Raw genomic sequence first — 17,089 nt, forward strand, 5'->3', positions numbered from 1 at the left:
CTTTCTTTCTTTCTTTCTTTCTTTCTTTCTTTCTTTCTTTCTTTCTTTCTTTCTTTTTTCTTTCTTTCTTTCTTTCTTTCTTTCTTTCCTTTCTTTCTTTCTCTTTCTTTCTTTTCTTTCTTTCTCTTTCTTTCTTTCTTTCTCTTTCTTTCTTTTCTTTCTTTCTCTTTCTTTCTTTCTTTTAATTATGGGCACTGCTATGCAGCCATTTTAATCAATACAGACTAAGAACCCAAACCTGATGTATTTTTTTTACCTGTACTTGTCTTACAGAAATTCTACTGAAACGCATAATTATGACATTCAAGGACATGAGGCTGAGGGTGCAGAGTACTTTAATTTACTATCGACGTGGGTTAGAGATAACTGGTTGTGGTCTTGCAAATGGCAAATGACAAATAGGGGAGGTTTACATTCCCTAGGGAAATGGAGAGGATTCTCTAAAATTCTTCTGGGCCTGAGGACGGTTTGGGGTATCTGGAAAGAGAAGTTACCCTGGCAGCTGGTGACCTTGGGCGAGGCTTGTCTCTTTCTAGGACACATTCAGAGTGTGGGTAGTGAAAAAAATGAAAACCAAGAATGTGGAGTGAAGGAGGGTGAGAAACTCAAGTCTTTCTCTCTACACAAAATTAGGGAAGGAGACACAGGATTGGATTCTTATTTCAAAGACATGTTGGGCTTTTTTCAAAGAGCGGAATTTGGCTAAAATCCCAGGTGTCCCAGCCCTTGGTGACAGATGAAGAGTGGGCCGTGGGGACTGGGGCACATCCATGTCTGCATCCACAGGACACCAGGGTGCTTTGTCCTGGAAGGAAGCAGTACAGATCGTCTCATACAGTGGAGCAAAGCCCACCAAATTCTCTTGCTGATCAGCAACTAATTCCAACTCCCTTTGACTGTAAACCAAGACTCAAAACATATGTCTAATTCAGTGCACAAAGGGCTCTTAATAACCTTGGGGTTTTGGTGTGATGGAGGCTGGGCTATGGGGGTGGGAGTGACAGAGTGGTTCCACAGAGTGCCCGGGAAGAGGGGGCCATCAGTGGCAGCATCCTGGAGGGAAGCCAGGAACACTTGCGTGATGGGCATTGGCAGCATGAGTAGCAGTTGCTGATGGGGAAGCACTCCTGGCTGGGTGGAAAGCAGATCTTTGGGGTGCAGGGTAGAAGGCAGATCTTTGGGGTACAGGGATACTTCATGCAGGGGGGCCTCAATCGGGCAAAGTTGAGGCACCTCCTCTGTAGGGAAGAGAAGAGAGAGAAGGTCACTGAGAAACCAGTGGAATTGGGTCCAGAAAGCTGTGGTTTCTCTGGCTGCTGGGGCCTGTCGAGCTCCTTCTCTAACCACACCTGTGCTCTTCCTACTGCCCAGATCCCCAGTGATCCCCTGCTGAGTCTGTCTGGGCCTGTCGGTCCCCAGAGGGTCCCACCAGTCCCCACAGGTGCTCCATGTAGTGGGCAAACTTTGGGCTTCTGTGAACCCATCATTCCCTCATAGTGTTATGCTTGAGTGCCTGAGAGTGACAAAGGGTACTGACCACTGCTTTCTTTTACTGAGACTTTCATTGTCATCACCCTACTGTTAAAAATCCTTACTAACCCTTTCGAATAATCTTGGTTTTCCCTCCTAACAGTAGCCACATTAGAAAAACAACACACCTAAAACCCCTTGAATTTATAAGTATGTTATTAATGAATCTGGAACACCTAGAGGCAGACCTTGTCCTTTCCCATATCCACAAGGATATTGATCCAATGAAAAGTTCAAGAAAGACACACACCCTTGGGGACCCGCATGCCTGTGTGCAGAGTGGAGCCAAGCCCAGAGATGGGTAGGGATTCCTCGCTGTGACTTTCCCTAGCAGGACAGCAAGACTGACATACTTTGTAAAATGTCACTTTCTAGGCAACTTTCTATGTAATATCACCTTAGGCTTTATCAAGTTAATATTATTACCTTTTACAGATAAACATTTCTGCTTCTCTTGATCATAACAGAGATATTGTAGAGAGCCCAGACAATACAGACATGCACGAGGAAACAAAAGTTGTTTATTTCCCAATCCCATTCTCTAATGCCGCCTTTGCACAACCACATTCCAGGGCCGAATAGGGGACCCTCTGGTCCATAGCCCAGAGCACTGCAGCTGGGTCTCTTAATACCATAGACTGTTTTGGGCCCATGGGCAGAGTCTCAGTCATCTGGCAGGACGTTCACCATCCCTGCCCCAGGATCACATCAAAAACTCCCAAACTATACTCAACTATAATTTTTTTCAATTCATCCTTAAATCAGTTTGATCAAATTCCCTAAGCATGTTCATTACAATTACACTAAAGCAGAGCTAAGCGCATGATTCCTCTGGGAAAAGCTGACGATGTGGTCTAGGTTTTCACATATTCAAATCTTCTGTTATAGCAGTGAGTGAAGGTTTGTGGTTTCATTATAAGTCAATACACTTGTGTTACACGTGTGCATGGGTTTGCTGCTACTGAGAACAGATCGGAATCTTTATCTTTATTTCAGGCTCCTTTATTTCTGCTTATTTACTCCTGAGCATAAACAGATTATCTAGACCTAGCAACCGCTGTGGGATCTCTCTGATTTCATCAAGGGATGACTGTGGGGCACCTGTGCTGAGGCCCGTCCTGTCTCCCACGCCTGAGTCCATCTCCGGGAGCTGCAGGCTGCATCTTCCCATGGACTGCTGGGAGAAAAGAGGGGCCCCATGTGGCAGGGGGAACGAGGAGGGCCAGAGAGACCCTGAGACTGTGTTGCAAGTGTCATGGGCTGAGTGGAAGGGTCTGGGGGTGGAGGCGAGTCTCCTTCCTCTCTGCCTTCCTACCATTTGATGACCTAAGGCAGTGACCAATTACTATTTACATCAGTTCAGTGCTGCACAGTGAAGGGATTAATCTTGGATCCACTGGCAAATGGGTCACTGCTAGCCCGAATCTCCATGCTTTGGGGCATGGGCTCCATTACCTCGTTTCCTGCTACTTCATGGGGAATGTGTGCATGTGTCAGCATGTCCGTGCACATGCTTGGGTTGCCTGTGTGTGTGTGTGTGTGTGTGTGAGCGTGTGTGTATCTTTGAGTTTTGGGTCAGGGGAAGGAGAGGGTTGCAGAGCACAGGAGAGCCAGCTGCATCACAATCCCAAGGTTATGATCTGAGATCTTCTCAAAGTTCACTGGCTTGACAGACAGCTATCAAGTTCAGTCTTCCTGGAGAGGGGAAACTACGTCCCAGCTTTGTCACACCCCCCTCCCTGACGGAGCTCCCTCCGTGCCATGGGCAAGGACAGAGGACTCAGGAGCTCCTTGGCATGAATACATCATAAGGCCGATCTGTACCCAGGTTCTAATTGTTCCATGGAAGAATACTTTCCCAGCAAACATACATGAGCTCATATTTAGAAGGAGGTCTGTTATCAGCATACTATCAAAATAACAGTGACATTCACAATTGTTTGCATATATAACACACGGTGCTGTGGACAGATGGACTCTGTGTACTCTGTGGACAGAGTCCAGATATTTCCCTATGACCCTGGCAGCAGGATATGGGTGTTGGAGCCTAGACTTGTACGTGAACCTTCCGGGGGTCATCACCTGCCCTGCCGCACCTCTCCACAGCCCCGTCACATTGAGTCCATGACTAAAATTTAGGCACTCAGTTTCCACAGCTGTGACATGCAGAGAAGTGACCACCTTGCTAGAAGAGAAGGAGCCAGGCTGGCAGTGAGGCGTCAGCTCCTGATGCGGGCCCTAGGGCTTCTGGGCAGGAGACTTCACTGTGCGGGGCCTCGGCTTTCTCCCCATGGAATTGTGGGGGGATGAAAGAGTTAGTTGTATTAAACACTTAGAACAGTGTCTGGCCTCGGGAAGCTCTGTGTCACTGGCAGTTGTGGTCCCTGCGGGGTGGCTGTGAGGAGGAAAGGAGACGCTGTGCACAGGGCGTTGTGTGGGGGACACACAGGGTATGTGCACTGGGACACAGCTCTGTGACCGTGCATCACGTGCAGTTGGGGAGGGTAACGTTGGCCACTGTTGGCCCGATTTCCTGGCGGACCTGGCAGTGGTCCAGTCGGTGAGCTAAAGGGCTTCCCTGGCATAAAGCAACAAAGGAAGAGAATCAGGACCTCGGATGGAAGCCAGGGTTTGACTCAAGATTAAGAAAGTAGACTGAGTCTTGTTGGGTCATTCTGTATATGTGCATAGGGAGAGACGGTCTTGAAGAAAACAGCCACACTCGGGTCTCCAGGAGGATGGTCAGAGGGACAAAGTCACATGGGAGGGACCCAGGAGTGGGAAGGGAGCCCACACCCAAAGGGCCTACTTATGGGCTCCCAGCTCTGCTCAGGATGAAGGGGGGTTACTTTAGATGGCCCTGGGTGTTGCCACTTGCTCTCTGGGTGGCCTCTGTGACTTTGCTGGCCTCTCAGGACTGTTTTCCCATCAGCAAACAAACAGGGTCACTGTCATTCCCAGCTGGAAAGAATACTGGGCTGACTCCAGAGCTGGCATGGTAGGGGCCTGGCAGAGCGCTGGGCAGCTGCAAGTGCCCCACAATCCATGACACTCCCAGTAGGGTCTTGGGAAAGGGACCATATCAGAGGGTGCCCAGTGCCCCTGCCCTCCTCTTGATGGGGTAGGATGGCCCTTTCTGGTATCTCTCCCTTGTCCTCCCTCTGGTCTTGGGCCTCCCTCCATGTCTTGCTCTGTCCCTCTGCCCGGAGTGGACGTGGCTGGATGGGTTCAGGGCACAAGGCCGGTGTGGTGCTAGCGACCATAATGGGGCTGTGGCCCTGGAAGAGGCTCCAGGAGATCCAGATACAGAATGGGCGTCTGTGCAAACATGGCTGGGAACGCGAGTTCTGTTCAGACCCAGAGCCAGGAGCCCAGTGGTCTCCTGAGGAGCCTTGAAACCTCTGACAGCAGACATGGCCCTGCTGGGTGTCAGCACACATCCATGTGTCTCCTCAGCAGGGTCCCCACTCCCAGGCGTGCCCAGGACTCCTAATGCTCACCTGACCACCAGGGACAGTCATGCTTGCCTGAACTAAGAAAATGACTAATGCAGCCCTCACTATAGATACTGGGGACACCACGTCCTCCAGGCACCTGGCCCAGTCTGAGGTTCTGATCATGGGGAAGCTTAGGCACATGATTCCCAGGCAAGCCAGGAGCATGCTCTTCATGGGCCCTAATTCTGAGCCCTGCATTGGTTTTGGGGAAACCATTATGGTTTCATGAGTGCTGACCTGATGGGGGCAGGGCAGTGAGAAGGGTGGTGGCAGGCCCTGGGTTCAAGTCCAGCTCTGCCACTCCCAGGTTCTGTGACCTGGGGCAAGTTGCTTGATTTCTCTGTGCCTTGGTCCCTCCTTGGTAAAACTGGCATATTAGTAATACCTGCACGTACAGTTACTGGCAGGATTGAATGTGAAATTATGGAAAGTTCTTAGACTGGCAGCTGGCATAGGAGGAACTCTAACAATTAGCTGTCACAACCATTAAATTCCAAGGGGAACACCTGTAACATGCAGGCTTCTCCCCGTTGTCACAGGCAGTGGCACGTGGAGGGACTCTACTAGCTGGCAAAAGCACGCAATGTTGGTCAACAACATGGGGGTGTCACCATGCCCTCCAGCATTCCTGGCACATGAGGGAGCCGCCCAGGAGAGTCTCAGAGGATGAGGGTGTGGATCCAGCAGACACAGGTTGGGGAGCTCGGTGGGGAGGGATGATGGCTGGGGGTCAGGAGAACTTGCTGGCCTGCCTCCTTCTCCAGCCTCTTTCACTTAAGTTTGGAGGCACTGGGTAACACTCTCCCCAAGAAAGCTTCTTGTCCTTCTGATGGGGACCAGCAAGGAAATGCAGGCGCCCCACCCAGAATCCACACGGGAGGCTCATGAGCACCGCGTCTCCTCGTCTGGGGCATCCTCCCGGACGATGCCTGGACAGGGCTCTCTGACCCATAGTCCCTGAGCTCAGCTGCCAAGGGCAAAGAGAAAAGGGCGCCTGCCCAGGGAACATCCCTGTGCCCCTGCTTACCGCGTTCCTGGGCTGACACCACATCAATGGGATCTGGTTGCAGCTTTGCACAAAGTCACACAAGGTGTCCAGTTTGCCCTGAAAAGCAGATGTGGCTGTGAGGAAGCTCCAGGGCCTGGCCGTCACCTCCAGAGGGGTAGAGGCCCCTCTGCCTGAGATGGCTCCAGAGGGCTCTGTCCCCAGGAACACACCGAGGCCGCCCTGTAGTCTCCGCCTGGGGCAGGGGCCTGGTGGCCTTGTGTGTTTCAGGGCAGGCAGTGTCACTGTAGGTCACAGATTGTTTTGGAACCCGAAATGAGTCTGTATTTCGGGTGTAGGAGGAGAAGGCAGGGGTTACTTTCAGAGGAAGGGTCCAAGATGGGGGACATGCAGGGTCACAAGGAGAGGTCTTGCAGGGGAACGTGATGTGGGCATCAGGGAGCTGGGCAGGAGCTGGGAGAAGGGGACAAGGGCCTGCACTGGGGCACACCAGGAGCAGGTGGGGACGAGGGCTGATTCTGGGGTTGCTCCGGAGAGAGGAGGGGAGGACACCAGTGAGAGGCCCTGGACCCAGGGGCAGGTGGCCTCCCGACTTTAGGACCTGCAGTTCAGGCCTCTCTGGGACCTACTGAGGGAGCAGGTGGGGCTGTGCCTTGTGAGCAGGAACAAGCCCCAGGCCATGACCTTTGCCCTGTCTGGAGGCGGTTTGGCTTCTTTGAGCCCCCAGGCTGAATGTCCACAGGCTTTCCAGCTGCCATCTGAGGTTCCTTGAGGGGTCAACAGGGAGACAGCCGGACTAGGACTAATGTGCCCGGGCCCTGGTACAGTGGTTCCAACTGGTGCATCACCTCAGATGCAGGACCAGGAGGAGGCCAAAGCTCACGAAGGAAGATTATGGGGTTCTTCCTTCCTCAACCAGGGCCACCTGGGGCTTCCCCACCCTGTCTTCATGCCCCCCTGCAGGGCTGGGAGCTCCCACCCAGGGTGTGGCCCTAGCACTTCCTGTGAGGATGTTTCCTCACAGCCTCCTCCTCCTTGAGGCCCTTGTCCCCATGTCAGTGTGTCCAAGGACAACGTAGTTAGCTTAGTCCCTCAGTTTGCTGAGCTGACTCATGGAACAAACTTTGCTCAGAATTTTCCTTAAAGGATTCTTTTTCTGACCTGTGGGAGACTGTTTGTGATTGAGCTTGTGTTTTACCCCTCTGCCTGCTGGCCAGGAAAATGGAAGCCATTGTTGGAGCCGCTGAAAACCTCAGACAGCCTGGGACTGGCGGGCTGTGGCCAGCCACCAACATCTGCAAACCTGGGCCCCTTCCAAGCCTGGTGCTGGGCTCCAAGTGGTGTTGGTGATGGCAAGAGCCCTCACAGTCTTGCCCTCTCCTGGGGCCCAGGATCGGGATGGCTTCTGCAGTTTTTCCTGTGCCCAGTGACCGATGTAGTGCCCACAAAGCTCATCTCCACCCAAGCCACGGTTCATGTAGGGCCATGGACTGGCTGCCCTCCCTTGTCCCTCAGCCCCACCTAAAGGCCCTTCTCACCTCTATCCGTCTTATCCCACCTCCTCGGCACCTACAAGGGACCACCACTGGGCGGGGCTGTATACATTCCCTCACGGGTGCCTAGGAAGAGAAAGTACAGTTTGCTTCCTGGTCTGACAGCTCCCGGGTGCAGACACATGACATCTGTCTGTTGCCCCAGCAGCTGTCAAGCACTGGCCACTCGACAAGGGGAATTTGGAGATACCAAGGACAAATGAGGAGCACTCTGTACTGTGACAGTGTCCTCCTTGTGAAAACAAGCAAACTCCTTTGGTTTGCAGATATGGCTTTTCCCCAAAAGGCCAACAAACTCTGTCCTGTCCCTCTGTGCCCTGGTGCCGCCCTTGGTGGAGAAGTCTGGTCCTGTGGCTATCAGTGGATAGGAGGGCCATCAGGGTAAAGAATTGGTGGAGGACAGGGCTGCATTCACCTGACCCTGGCACATCCAGTCTCCTCAGGTGACAATGTAACCTGCTACTGTACAGCCCCAGACACTGAGGGCTGTTTCCTACCAGCTCTCAGGCTCAGGTCTCCCTGTTTGGACACTGTGTCCCTGCCACTGAGTGAGCCATACCCGCTCCCCAGATCCCTGCTCTCTGTGCTAACCCGGCATGGGCCTTACTCACACTCCATGCCAGGGAAGACCCCTTCCAACCTCCCCAGCTCTGCACTCCCCACAGTACCAGCCCGGTCAAGCCTCTTGCCTGCCAGGTGACAAGGATAAAGATCAGTGAAATTCAGCCCAATATTCATTAGAGCCTGAAGGAGGCGACCTGGTCCTGAGACCTGAAGCTCTTTTTCCAAGAACTCACGTGAGACCGGGTGAAGGTACAGCTATGAACTGTCCTTTGGGAACTGGCAGAAGTTCCAATATTTTTGGGTCTACAGCCGTTGCTGAAATAGGCTACCCCAAGTTGCTAACTGAGTGGCACAGCTCTTGATCAGGCTGAGTTGCACACTCGGGAAAGGTGTTTTGAGTCCTAAGTCCTCCCGAGGGCCCTCCCTGCCCCTCCATCACCCTCTTCTTTCGGCCAGCTCTCTCTGCCCAGGTAGGTGAGAGGTGGTGGGGTAGGGGGTAGAAATATCCCACAGGCAGCAGGACCCCTTGTGTGAAGGTCAGCGTGGGCACCAGGCACACTGACATGAGGACAAAAATCAGGACTTACCATTACTATCTTCTGCACTGGTGGCTCCTTGCAGGGCTAGAATGTTAAAGAGACATGAACATAGGCTGGAGGAGCATGAGGGCACTGGCTCAGCCATGCAGATAGAAGGGGACCCTACTCAGCAGCAGTGGGACAGAACGCGGGCTTTGGGTGTCAGTCTGCGAGCCCACTGTCTATGGGATGTGGCCAACCGGCTCCAGCATCCCAAGGCTCAGGCTCCTGGGTTATCAAAGGGATATCAGACCTCCCTGGCGGTGGACAGGGAGACAGCCAGACTAGGGTGCCTGGTCCCTGGCGGAGGTGTCCACGCAGTAGTTTTCATTAGGAGCCCTTCCATGACATGAAGACAAGAGAACACATCCAATTCCCTTCCTCCTCTCCCCTCACCTCCCACAGCCCGCAGCCTTCCCTAGTCCCCACTCTGTGCTGACAGCCCCCACTCCCGCTTTCTGTCCTCACAGCTCCCCCTCCACAGCAATCCGGCCTGCTTCTGTCTTGCTGCTTTGCTCTGTCCTTTCCTACCTCTGTGGTTTCCTCTTCCTTCACCCAGCTCTGTCCCGGATTCTTGCAAACCCAGCAGCCAGTACGTCTGCCCTTCTCCCTCCCCGGAGGCCAGTGTCTCTCCTTTGCTAGGGCCCTGATGCCACAGCCTATGAGGCTGACATTTTACCCGCCACCCCCAGGTACCAATACCAGAGCAGACACCAGACTGTGAGCTCCTGTGTGCAAGATGGTGGCAGCTCCTTTCCCATCCCTGTGTGCCAAGTATGGGGCCCGTCATGTCCTGGCCCTTAGTAATGACTGAGGAAGGAAGGAAAGACGCACTGGCTGTGTGCAGAGATCTGGTTTCCAAAGCTCAGCTGCCCCAGAGTCTAGGAATCATCCCAACCATCAGGATTGTCCCTCGGGGCCCCCAATGCCTCCTGTGACCCACTTTCTTCCCTCAGCAGCAGAGGCCTCTTCTGGTGCTTGGTCTCCCTGAGTTCTCCAGAAGCCTGGCTGCTGTGATGCCTCCCTTGTCACTGGGTACTGGGTGGCTTATCCCCAGAGGACAGGGCAGCTCATAGGATGCCTCTGGAAACAAGCATGAAGCAGGGGGTCCCTGAGATGCAGGCTGAGTTTCTGCCCAGGAATGGTAGACAGAGTCTGTGCCTTTGTTTACTCATCTCATGGCCTGGGAGTTTATGGGAACCTGCCCAGAGGCAGGATCATGGGGCAGGGGTAGGGGCTGTATCCCTCAAGTTGTTGGCATGGGCCTGGGGAATGGTACTATGTTCAAGATATCACTTACCTTTTTGCAACAGCATAGCCAGAAGCAGCAGGAAAGACACAGGACTGTGAGCACAGCTGCGAGGAGCACAACCAAGTAGATAGGTTGGATAGGTGGCATAAATGATGCCAGGTTTTCCGGGGGAGTCATGACTTCTGGAGAAGGAGGAGCTGCAGAGGGTGGTTCATCACCTTCTGATGGCATATTCTGCAGAAAGCACACGTCAAAAGTCTAGGGGAGATCTGGATGGTCCTCACTGGGTGCCTCCCCCCAGCACACTATACCTGCACATCGCGTGTTCCCACTCACCTCAGATTTCCCCACCTCCAGGGAGCACTGAAGGCCTGGAGGACAAGACTGCACTCAAAGAGCCGCTGCGGAGCCCTGGGCCACAGAGCCCACCACTGGCTTCGTTCCGAGGCTCTGGCCCAGAGCCCTGACAAGGACCGGAATCCCCATGTGTGACATGCCAGCCCTCACTGCACGCCTCAGCCGCACGCGGTGCAGTCCTGCCCTAAACCAAATGCTCGGCTTTCCCTGATGCAGGGGAGCTACAGGGGACAGAGTCTGTGCCCAGGATGGGGAAGCAGGGTGGGGGCCCATGAACTCAGCCTCCTCCTGAGTTCTTTCCTAAATGTGCCTGCTGAGGGAGGCCTGTCAGTTAGGCTCCTGAGGGACAAATGGCTGAGTGTGGTCTGCTGGTCGGTGAGTGCCTGTCCTGGCACAAGCGAACACACATTCAGAGGACTGTCTGTGCTGCTGGAACCCTCCCAGCTGGGACTGGACACTAGGCTGGTGGCAATCAGGCATGGGCATCGCTCCTCCCAGGCAGCCCTCTTCCTGTGCCTAACGTGCTCTGTCGCCCATGTCATGCTGCCCCGCCCCAGGTGCCCGGGTGACGTGGAGCTCCGAGAAGTGGGCACCTGGGAGCAGCACCCTCTTTCCCACGTGCCCGTCCCTGAGCTGAGTCCCAGGCCCTCCCCACAGCCCTGGCAGCTTCCCACCAAGTGCCGGAGAGCAAGGTCCAGCAGAGGTCAGAGAGTTAGCGGAGATGGAGCACGAGAAAGCAGCAGACGCAGAGGGGAGGCTGATGCCCTCTGCAAAATGACAGGGGTGTTCCCCAAGTGGGCTTGGGCTTGCGGGCAGTGATGGGTATGTGTGGGTTCAGCTGTGTCAGCAACTGCTGAAACACCCTGACTGCACAGGGCTACAGTGGGTCCCGCTCTCCAGATCCCCTGTGTCTGGGGCCTGGGTTTGGAGCACCTCGCTGCCCCAGAGGTTCTGGACTCAGGCTCCTAACACACTAGCCTCCCAGCCTCTCCCACCTGCCCAGCTGGAATGCAGGATGGAACCCCGAGCTCCCCACTGCTATTCCTGGGCCAGCAGAGGTGGCAAGGGGCAAGGCGGGGTGGCAGAGCCCCAGCACCATTTCTGGACTCTGCTTAGAGCTCTAACTGTTCCCTTTCCTTTGCCTTCAGGGACACCTGGTTCCCAGAGAGAGAGAGCAGAGGTTCTGCAGGACCTGGACAGAAGGCTACATGGCAGGTGCTCTTGTGGAAGCACTCCCAGGCACCTCACAAACCCCATGTGCGGGCAGCTTGCCAATGAAAGGCTGAGGGCCCCAAGCTGGCTCTGAGAAGTCATCCCAGCCCCCTGTCTGCACAAGCTACTTTCTTGGGCCATTGGCACTGTGTCCCTTCTCCTGCCTCCCAGGGCATGTGCTCCTTAAGTGTAAGTGCTCTGGACAGCCCCAGGAGGGAACCTGCCACCTTACCCTGGCACTCATACAGTTGTCGCTGGTGATATTAGCATCGCTCCTGATGAAGCTGATGGCATTATTCAGGCTAACTTCCACATGGACCAACCTGCAGCATAGAAATTGTGGATAGACAGAAATAGCCCCAACAGACATAGTTCTTGCATGTGGATCAAACCACATCCCCCATTTCTTCTCATTGTAACTGATCATCAGGGATTGGGGCCACCAGTGAGCACATGGCATGGGTAAGGAGAGCTCACACCAAGCCCTTGAGATCAATCTCTGCAGTGAAGATTGACCAGGCATGAGGAGTCCTGCCTGGGGTCAGATGCCCTCCTGGCCATGGGCTAGGTTTCCAAGGAGGGTGGATGGGTGTCACCATCCTGACTTTTCTCAATTTGCAGAGTATGTTGGCTTAGCTCTGATGGCTACCTGGAGCAAAGACTTTCCCTGGGGACATCATCTCCAGTAGTCTCCCTCCTTGGCAGAGACTGGGCTATAGCATATCCCTGAGCATCTCAGGTGACCACCAACAAGGAGAAGTGTGCCCTGAGTATGGGCACAAGAGTATGCCCTGAGACTTTGGGAGATACACATGTGCTGCCCCAGCAGAGGTGACATCCCACATCCTATATACCTCATAGTGGCAAAAACTGCACCTGTGGCCCTTGACCTGGGCACTTACTGGTCTGGTTTTTGTATCATTACTCCTGAGCATGTTATGGTGTTATCATCCACAGTGGTGGCTTTTTTATCTAGGGGAAAACCACAAGAGAATAATGTCAAGGAGCATGTCCATCCATCCATCTCTCTTCAGCTGGCCCCTGGCAAGCAGACTAACACTGGCAGATGCCAACTTCTCTTTGCTGCCTTCCTCTGAGCCCCTGCCATGCACCAGGCTCTGTGCAATGCCTGGCTGGAATGGAAAAGGTTGAGTCCCTGCTCTCAAGGGCCCTACATTGAGGGATGGGAGGGAGACAATGAAATAACAAAGAAGAAAATAAATGTGGAGAGGGACACTTCTTGAGACCACAATAAACAACAGAAGGCACAGCGAATAGAGGGGAAGGGACAGCTGCTTAGGAATGTGGGGCCTGTCCTGTTCCTAAGAGACACCATTTCCCTTAAGGGACTGAAACATTTACCGTGTAATGTTGTGATGTCTGGAGGTAGCTCTGGGTTTACCAGATGGCCCTGCAGTAAGACATCACTGCACATAATCTCAGGTCCAATGAATGCACTGGGGGCTCAGTGGGAGATAGTCCTACTGTACCACCCTGCTCTCTGGGGAGGATCACACCCATCTCAGTGTGGGGGCACATCTATGTGCTTCTACTGGCCACTCACCCATCATGGAGGAATACCTGATGCCTGAGTATTTCCTTACATTATAGGCTTACATAGGTGATATGGTTTAGCTCGACTATCATATTGGCTTCATTTTGCAGTAGAGGAAAAAGAAGCTGAGAATAGAACCCTCATTTGGTCAAGGTCAGACAAGTAATGTGTGCCTGTGCCAGGATTCCTGGGCCTGGGCTTGGAAGCTGGCATCCTGTCTCAATCCCAGATGCACACATTCTCCTGTGAAGCTCCCAGTGTGCCTGGCCCAGGGCTGCCTGTGTTTCTCGCCAGCAGACTCAACGGATTCGGGTCCTTGTCTCTCAAGGCCAGTGAGAGCTGAGCCAAGGGAGGGGGGAGTACAGCTCTGGGGCACACCCAGCACACCACAGCCATTCCTGGCAAGGGTTAAAGCCCTGCTAGGAGAGGCTCTTGTGGTTGATGACTTCCCAGCTTTGAGGTATAGGTCACCAGGCTTCCCACTTCTGGCTTCCCAGCCAGGTCTCTCCTTTTACTTGATCTATCCTCACAGGACCCACAGTGAATGGTAAGCAAGGGCTCTGAAAACTTGGCTGGCTGAGGGGAAGGCAGCCTGTTGTAGGGAGTTTGTCACTTGGAGGCACCAAGAGAGTTACTTACCGAAGAATTTATCATCGCTGAAGCGGAATCTACAAATAACTTCCTCCTTGTTTATTGCATTATTAAATCCTTTTCCAGAAATCATAATTTCATAGTCTTCTGCAAAGCAACATTCAAAGGTCTGTGTAAGGTGGGGCTGAGGGCTGCCTTCCCTCTGTCTTACAAGGCATGTCCCCCCACAAAATGGAATTCTCAGGAAGCAAACATGTTGAAACAAACAAGGCTGACCTCTGGAGGCCAGATCCTCACCCAGTGTAATGGAGGGTCCACTCTGAGTAACAGGGGAGATTTAGGCTGTAGGGGGGCCTCTCATCTTCACCCCGATACTTGGAGTCCAAAAAGGGACCCAACCTCATCCTCTGTATATGCTAAGATTCTGGGACCCTGCACAAAGAATCCCCCATGGAAGAAGTCCTGTCTTAGCTGTGGTTCTGGAAGTCTCACATGATTGCTCTTCCCCTGCCTTTGCCTGAGGCTTCATGGACTACACATAACCCACCTGGGGTTCAGCAAGCACTTCCTGTTTGAGTGTGGAGACACTGATATGTGAGGTGCAGGTCTAGACCCTAGACCTTCACCAGGCTGCTGAGCCTCCCCTGAAGCAAACACCTTCTCTGATAGAGAAGACAGCTGGTAGACTGGATCCCTAAGGATTTAGCCAGGATAACATGTGGGTCTTTAACTGCAAGCCCAAGGTCATTAGCCTCCATCACTGCCTCCTGTCCCAGACTGGGTCATTCCAATTCTGGAAGCTTGGTTTGCCCTAGCTCAATTTATTTATTTACACAACCTTTATTATAGCACAACCTTGGACCTGGCTGCCCTTATTTCTCCTGCTTCAGGTCTCCCTGCAACTCCCATTGATCAGGGCAGTGTTTGCAAATTCTCTGATTTGAAGAAAATAGATTCTGGGCCTGTGGCTCAATGCTGGCTGCTGTTGTGGTTTGTTAGGCATTCAAGTGTCTTCCAAAAATGGGTATCAACACTTAAAGCCTGCACATTTTCCCTAATAACCCAGATCACTAGCATTCTTCAAAAATGGGAACACCTGGAAATGGTGGGTTCATATTTCTGCATGTCAACCATTGGCTGGGCCCTGTTCACATCAGGGGAGCTCCTCAGTGGCCAGTGCCTGCCTTACTGCACTACACCCCACATGCAATCAACCATCCTTGGCTTGGCCTGACACATGCCTCCTGCTCACGGCACCAGCCTGGCCCCCGAGGGCACTGATGGCAGTGGTCCACCCAGCGGAGGCTTGATGTCTGTAAGTGACACGTCCTCTCCCACACACAGTAACCAACAGTACAATGCTGCTTTGAACTCAGTTGTGCCAGGCTGCCTGCTCAAGGCTGACACTTCATAAGGACCCTTCCCACCATGACACAGGGCTCTGTGATTGGCCAGGAAGGAGCAGTTGGGCTTATCTCCTGTGCACCCTTTCGTCAGCCTAGCTAGGGCCACCCTGAGCAGAGCTTTGGCTCTCAGTCTCAAGGAAGTGTCATCTGCAATTTATATTCCAGGATTTTTTATTGCAAAGAAGCATTTCCTTGCAAGACAGAACTGTAAATTGACAGCCCACACTGTAATTAGATACAGGCAGAGAAGGGAACAGTCAGCTGGCTGCATGTGGACAGATCAGGCTCCAGAGGAGCCAAAAATAGTGAGTAGAGCCTTTCTGCCACAAGCACACAGGCAGAAGGAACCAGAAGTGGGCAAATCTGTGCCGGGCCAAGCCATGTAACACCGGTGTTCATCCAAAATGACACTCCTCACTAACTGAGCATATACTATGGGCTGATCTACACTTTCCTTAACCTCTAATACCCGTGAGCTAGGCATTCCTACCCAAGCTTACAGAGAGGGAACCTGAGGCTAAGAGAGGGCAGGTGGCCTCCTTCAGACCCCTGGCAGGTACAGGGCCAGGATCTGACTTCAAGTACCCATTCCAGGGCCCACTTCTGCCCCCTTTGCTCTTGTCTTAGTTCTGAGCAGCTATCATGAGGCTGCTTCAGAGGGATGGCCCCGCAGCGCATGCACTTCTCGGGAAGAGCACGTGCTGTCCATATGCCTGTGACCCCCTTCCCACCGTGCACTCCCTGCAGCCTTCAGGCCCTGCTCAGTCACCACTTCTCCTCCGCAGCAGTACCCTCTGTGTCCCCAAGGCACTGCCCCTTTAGAGGGTCTTGTCACTCTGGCAAGTCTCGGTAAGTGGAAGGCAGGGTGATGGTGTCAGACTTTTGAGCAGAAGAGATGTGGAGTTAAAGGATTTTGCTTTGTCTAGTAGCTTCTCCTTGGTTCCAACAACCCTCACCCAATTCCTCCAACAGTAACACACACAGGAGGAGAATGAAGCCAAGGATGGATGAACATTGGCTTGCAGGGAACTATGTCTCCTAGGTAGAGTCCCACTGTGTACCTGCTCTCGGGTGGCACAGAGACCATCCAGTCCCTGGCAGGGAGACCGATCCTTCTTTATGAGAGCTTTCTTTCTGGAGGAAGAGCTCTACATCAGGCCTCCTGGGGCTCCAGAGAGAGGAGCTGGGAAGGCAGGCAGCCCACTGACAAGGTCAGGAGGAAGCCAAGCAGTGAGGAAGGACAACCAAGCAACCATGAGACTGACAAGGGCACCGGGTGGAAGTGACCTGCCCTGGGAGGGTCGGGCTCTGGGAACACCATCTGTTGCCCAGCACAGGCTCTTTGGGAGAAATTCGACTCTACTGACCAACGTTTAAGCTGTGTGTCCTCTTAATACCACAATTCTACTTCTGGAATTGATCCGGGGAATCCTGACCCATGCCCACAGAGAGGTGAGCCTCAGGGTGTGCACAGCCTGCTGTAGCCACAATATCGACCAGGGGAGACTAATGAAAGAAATTTCCCCCATCCGTGTAATGGAGTATGTGCAGATGGCTGGAAAATGTTATGAACTGCATGATCCCATTAATGTAAAAATACCTTGAAAAGCATATATAAATAGCCATTTGCATCTATATGATCAATTATATATGGTAGCTATTTCTGGGAGGCAGTAGTAGTAGAAAAAGGGGAACCTCATTGTAGAGGGACAGTAGCTATCCAAGCTGGTGGCAATGGTGTCTTTGCACTGCTTTTGCCTTCTGGGTCTTACTGCCCCACAGTCTTCTTTGCCTTCTGCACACAGTGAGTCTCCTGGCCACCCTGCAGGACCTGTCCACCAGCTCTCAGAGAAAAGCCCGCCTCTGCCCTGTGTCCAACTATGTGCCACCACTGATGTGCCATGGTTGTTGGGCTCTGTAGACACTCGCTCTGGGCCAGCCACACACAGGAAAAAGAATGAGAAGGTGCCACCTCCAGCTGTCCTCCC

General features: G+C 53.1%; 1 protein-coding gene across 2 annotated transcripts in view; it reads right to left on the reverse strand.

The window, feature by feature from the left end:
- Window positions 1-221: 221 nt before the first annotated feature.
- Window positions 222-17,089, reverse strand: part of ANTXRL (ANTXR like) — a 37,136-nt gene continuing 20,268 nt past the window's right edge. Inside the window, exons 10-18 of one of the 2 annotated variants that reach the window (XM_058696935.1) lie at window positions 13,744-13,842; window positions 12,452-12,521; window positions 11,782-11,872; window positions 10,029-10,214; window positions 8,738-8,773; window positions 7,572-7,652; window positions 6,055-6,132; window positions 955-1,238; window positions 222-805 (exon numbers count right to left, since the gene is read on the reverse strand). In XM_058696935.1, coding sequence (XP_058552918.1) covers window positions 984-1,238; window positions 6,055-6,132; window positions 7,572-7,652; window positions 8,738-8,773; window positions 10,029-10,214; window positions 11,782-11,872; window positions 12,452-12,521; window positions 13,744-13,842 — 896 coding nt within the window. In that variant the 3' untranslated portion in view covers window positions 222-805; window positions 955-983. Of the gene's footprint in view, window positions 806-922; window positions 1,239-6,054; window positions 6,133-7,571; window positions 7,653-8,737; window positions 8,774-10,028; window positions 10,215-11,781; window positions 11,873-12,451; window positions 12,522-13,743; window positions 13,843-17,089 lie in introns of those variants that run through there. The other variant, XM_058696934.1, reaches the window with a different exon arrangement.

Source organism: Neofelis nebulosa, chromosome 13 (genome assembly GCF_028018385.1).
Source record: "Neofelis nebulosa isolate mNeoNeb1 chromosome 13, mNeoNeb1.pri, whole genome shotgun sequence".
Lineage (NCBI taxonomy): Eukaryota > Metazoa > Chordata > Mammalia > Carnivora > Felidae > Neofelis > Neofelis nebulosa.